This window comes from Morone saxatilis, unplaced genomic scaffold (genome assembly GCF_004916995.1).
Source record: "Morone saxatilis isolate NCDOM2014 unplaced genomic scaffold, NCSU_SB_2.0 Contig5, whole genome shotgun sequence".
In the NCBI taxonomy this organism is placed as follows: domain Eukaryota; kingdom Metazoa; phylum Chordata; class Actinopteri; family Moronidae; genus Morone; species Morone saxatilis.
The window spans coordinates 22,679,356-22,684,807 of record NW_023340095.1 but is presented as its reverse complement, the minus strand read 5'-3'; the positions used below and the strand labels follow the sequence as shown (position 1 = coordinate 22,684,807).

General features: G+C 38.3%; 1 protein-coding gene across 1 annotated transcript in view; it reads left to right on the top strand.

The window, feature by feature from the left end:
* Window positions 1-3,556: 3,556 nt before the first annotated feature.
* Window positions 3,557-5,452, top strand: part of parp4 (poly (ADP-ribose) polymerase family, member 4) — a 27,463-nt gene continuing 25,567 nt past the window's right edge. Inside the window, exons 1-3 of the mRNA XM_035676327.1 lie at window positions 3,557-3,710; window positions 4,679-4,806; window positions 4,978-5,203. Coding sequence (XP_035532220.1) covers window positions 4,681-4,806; window positions 4,978-5,203 — 352 coding nt within the window. The 5' untranslated portion in view covers window positions 3,557-3,710; window positions 4,679-4,680. The remainder of the gene's footprint in view (window positions 3,711-4,678; window positions 4,807-4,977; window positions 5,204-5,452) is intronic.

The window sequence follows — 5,452 nt, the reverse complement described above, 5'->3', positions numbered from 1 at the left end:
TGCAGAACTCCAAAGCCTTCCACTTTAACTATTGATAATGATTTTGGTAGTAGTTATTAATTTAATCATTAATCCAATTTCTGAATTAATAGTTTGAGACTGATCAATCTATCGACATTTGGCACTTATTGACATGAATCACCAGGCTCTTTGACAATACGTCAAAAAAATGCTTTAAAATGGTTAATAACAACTACTTCATGCAGAGTCTCTGGCTTAATGGGTCCCTCTGAGCTTTAAGGCCCTTGGTCCTGTAGGCCCGTTTGGTAATCAACCCATGGTTCCAACCCTTCACAGCAATGAGTCAACCTTTCCTCCTGCTCATGTGTTCCTCATTACTGTTAAGACAATGTTCTGCATCATCATGCCCTGGGGAGTGACCTTTGTCTGTAATGTAAAAGCACAGGTGTTAAAAATAACATAAACGCTAACTACACTCAAGTCAAGTGTAAGTTTTGTCCTTATTCTGAAAATGCTGTTTACATAGCAGTTGAAAATTAATATTCCACTAATATTCCCGTTTACATGCAGCTGTGCATACCATGATCAGCCAAACTGTTATGACGTAATTTATGTCCTACAGAGGAATTTCCCTCTCTCCTCATCCTTCCCTTTCTCTCCTTTTGAAACTGTCATGTTGCTCCCGTGGTAAAACTGAAACAGTTGGAGCAGCTTCAGCTACTTTGCCTCTTTGCAAAAAAAAGTGCAAAAGAAAAAAAGAGGATTTTTAAAAAGTAGCACCTGGGCCTAGTCTCTCTCTCTATCTTGCTTTCATCTCTGGTGCTTGGTTTCGTTGTGTCTCGACATTTACCTTTCACTATACATCACACTCATGCATACACACACTTTCATTACCTACGCTACTGACAAACATACCTCATCTTATCCTTAGTTCCTTTTGGTTGCGTTTATGTTGATATGTTAAAAATAAATTACTTATAATTTGCCGTACATCTGCATCTCCTTGTTTTTGTCACGGCTCCAGAGCTGGATTGTGACAAAATTAGGGGCTCACCGTCTGTTCGATGGATGTGGTTTAATTGTTAGATTGTTGTTGGTCCCGCTGTACATTTTTTTCTGTCACACTGCTAACTTGCAGATTCCCCTGTGATTTTGCACATTTCTTCACTTGTTTAAATTCTCTTTTTATATTTGTATATATTGGCTCTTTTTATCTTCTTATTTTATCTTTCTTATTTTTCTATATTTTCTAAATTTACCAAGGCAAATTCCTTGTATGTGAAAACCTACTTGGCAATAAACCTGATTCTGATTCCTTTTCATTCGTTCAACCACTTTCTTCAAAAGGTCAGCATTGCGTTATTTGGCCAACAATCGGTTGATATTCGAATCTTTTAAACCTGGAAAATTAGTGTGCATATAAACATAGTCACTGTGGCAGTATATGTGGCTGTTTCAGTGCTGTTGCACAGCATGAACCTTGAACTGAAGCTGCCACATGAAATTTAGCCATAACACATTTTTATTATTCACACCTGTGCTTTTCCTCCTTCTACATGTCTTAACGTCTTCTGTGAAAAATATCTATATGTATCCATGTTATTTAGGAGATCTTAGGGGGATGTGCCATGTATGGGATAATTTCTGAGCAGTTTAGGTTTCTTAGTTTGGATAAGATTTATGATTTTTAAAATGTTGAGTGACATTTGGTCACTGACCTATATTAATTTCTTAATTGTGGTTACCTGTAGTAGATTAAGCTATAGATTATGCAAGAAAGACTTTGTAGTTTCTTTAAGAGCAAAGACTAGATACTGAGGAAACACAGCTTTAATACAAGAACCAGGGGGACATCTGCTGGCCAACCCTTGGTACTGAAGTTGTATTGAATGATTCAGGGCCAAATGTCATGAATTATAGAAGCAAATTATAGAAGCAAAATGGATTCTTGAAAATGCCGTTAGGAGCACTCGGAGGAGCCCGAGGGACCAGATTTTTTTCACAGATTATCTGTCTCATATCATCCTGTCAGTATATAGTGAAAGTTTCAGAAAACCATTTTTAACTTACCTACTGCTTTAAATACAATGTGTGTGTGATGAAACATGAATGAACTGTAATAGAAAATTTGAGGAAATGTAAACAGAGATTAAGGTTTTTTTTTTTCTGTCATGGTTAGGTAACCTAAGGCTCTCGAAGAGATCTGGGTTATCCTGTTGTTTTGATTAGAACAAGGGTCTCAATCTTCCACCTCATCAAATAATTATTCTTATTTAATGATATTTTCTTGTGGTTTGAAGTGTTTCCTCCTTTCGTCTGAATAACTCAATGGCAACATTTGCATATTGTTTTTTGTGAATCTATCAATAATTCCATTGCCATAGACGACGTTTTTCTTTTCGATGAATCAAAGTAGCTGGAGGGTTCAACTTCAGTGCTGGCTGCATGCATGCTCATGTTAGCTGCGACTGCTGCAGGGGGCTTAATTGTATTTGACCAGATGTCACCTCTGGTTAGATGTGTTGCCCTAGCCAGCTTTGCACTTTGAGTAATACCTCGTTCACATAGGCTGCTTGTCTCCATCTCTGTCTCAGTTGGTACCCTTAAACGAGCGAGAACATCAGGTTAAGCCAATCAGAGTCAAGGTGGGGCGGTTCATGACCTTAACATTCTGGGAGAAAAAATGGCAAACAGGACACTGCTGCCCATTGAGGCTAATGAATTACATGGTATCAGATTGTACTCACAATACACAAATCTGCATTTCAGGCAGTGTCTAAAATCATTTCGATAACAGTATTAGAACAACTCTACTTTTAATGGGAGGATGGTAGGAAGTAGGATGTGGTGTCTTGTCATTTGGATGCATTTATTTACACCAAATTGATTTCTCTTTTAATCTTAGTGAGATTATTAGGAAAGTGATTTATTGGGGAGAATGCCATTGAATGGATTAACTATGCACAACTACATCCCTACTTGCCAGTAATTTTTGTTCTAGCTCAGACACTGGATGTACAGTGAATGCAGTTAAGTTTGCCCAGATAATTTAGGTCCCCACACAGTTTTTGTTTGTAGTACAACTCTTCATCCAGAAGAGGGCAGCATGGCTCTGTGGTTGTGCTGTAAACAGAGCATTCCATGTGGAGAACTGCACATTGTTTGCTTTGAACCAGGAAGAGAGACTCTGTCAAGTTCCAATAACTGACACTGAGGCTACTTGCAGTCTTCAGAATGTTCTTTCAAATTAAAAGCCAGACAGAAAGAGAGGGTCCTCAGTTGGAACATATTTCAAAATAAGTCTGATTTGTTGATCATCAAACAGATCCAGCTTCCAAATTGCATTGTCGGTAATATTGAGATTAATTGCTCTCGTTTACTCTGCAATGTTTTGATTTTAAAATGGTTTTATCAATCATTATCAATTATTTACTGTCATCAGTAACAGTTTTACTCAAAGGTTTAGAATTTTGACACTTCCCATGATGAAATCAACATGTACTTCAATAAATTACATTCTATTTTGATATACAAACAGAAGGGTTTTCTCTTTAACGCCACAACTTTTATTTTGAAAGCACAGACATACCGGAAGATGAAGCTGTTCTGCTAGCTTTGTGCTAACCTCAGAGACACAGCAGGGACAGACAGGGCTGTATTTGTCTCTACTTCAGGAACTAACTTAACATCAACCTGCAGCTACTTTCTGACAACAACCGCAGAAGAACCGCCTGCATGTTTACAGCAAAGTAAACCTCAGTTTATTTATTTATTTATTTATTTAATTCGACTTTAACGTTAGCGAGTTGACGCCATGTCTCATTTAACTTAATAAGTTACGTTTGTTTGTGAAATGTCACAGCGAGCTAACCTAACGTTAAGCATGTCATACACTTTACTGGACATTTCAGGACACCTTAACTTTGCTTACTTTGTTAATTGATCAATTCTGACTGTTTTGTGTGTTTCCTAGCCGATATATGACCCATATAACGCCGTTTTACAGCCATGTAAAGTAACGTTAATGCTGTTTATGTTGACGCTGTCCCCAGTGACTGTAGCGTTATCAGAGGCTGTGTAGATGGAGGTTCAGTGTGGCCTGTTACTGCAGTTTTACAGCCCAGTTTTGGCGATTTGCTTCCGCATTTGTTTCCCAGAAATCAGCTTGTGTGTGTGTGTGTGTGTGTGTGGGTGTGTCATTCTACATACCGTGATCTCTGGAGCTGACGAGATATGGAAAAACATGACAGTTCAAGTAGATACATTGAAAAACCTGTTACCCCACCATTCGCATTGGTTTTATTACATAGTATAATTAAATCACTGCTTTAAAGCTTTTGTTATAGACTTTTAGAGTTAGAGTTTTAGACTTTTAATTCAATTAATTCAATTTTATTTCATTTCTTTATTTTATTTTATATGGCTTATATTCTGCTCTTATTGTTGTATTTTTTATTTAATTACATTTGTGTATGGTAACTGGTGACAGGCCAATTCTCTAGCATTAGGAGATAATGGCACATCTGCAGGCCTTGGGAAGGTGGTGTAAAAGCCCTGTACTACAACTCTCATGCATCCTGCTGTGAACTTATGCCTGAAGTTCCTGTAGAATAGAATTACACATTACTGTCTGTTCGTCATCATTGTCTGCCCTCTACTGTATTTTCTAACTCAGCTCAGCTTATAATAACTTTGGTGTGTCCTTCTCTCCTTGCAGGCATGGCTGTGTTTGAGAACTGCTCTGTGCTTTTGGAGCTGAAAAATTTGCTCTTCAAGGAGAAGAAGAAGCTGAAGTCAGCAGTAACAGAGAATGGAGGCAACATTTGCTTCGTGGTCAATAAACAGGTCAGATGATGTGATCAGGACTAAAAACTGAATATCTTTCTCCAGTAGGGTCGGTGTAGATGCAGGTTGCATGTTGTCTGCTTCTAGGGCACTTCTGCCTGTTGGATATGTTCATATGCAGTAACAAAAAAGCACAACTTTCTCTCTGATTTCTGCCTACATTTCCCACAGTGCTCTCTGGTAGTGGCCAGTGATGTGTCCAATCTGAGCAGCAACAGGCTGCGTAGCATCCAGAAATACCAAACGCCCGTGGTCGGGGTGGATTATGTTTACAGCTGTCTGGAGAGAGGAGTACTTCTGCCTGTGGATGAGTACACGCTGGATACTTCCTCCCCCTTGGCTTTTTCACCTCCTCTTCCTCCCTCCTCAGTAAGGGGAAGTACACACCCACAGCAAGGTATTATCCTTATAAACAGTCATTCCAAAAAACGCTGTTGTCAATTCAACAATCGGAATTTTAGGCCTTACATTGGAAAAATAGTTTGGATTATGAAGTTAATGTTACTTTCATAAATTTAATCTAGCTTTTTAACGTGTCTTTAGGAAACATTTGAACTGATCAAGTTTAAGTGACACATATACATGTATATCATACAATGTAACAAATATGCCTGTACAGAGTATTTTAAGGGGTGGGGCCTACCAG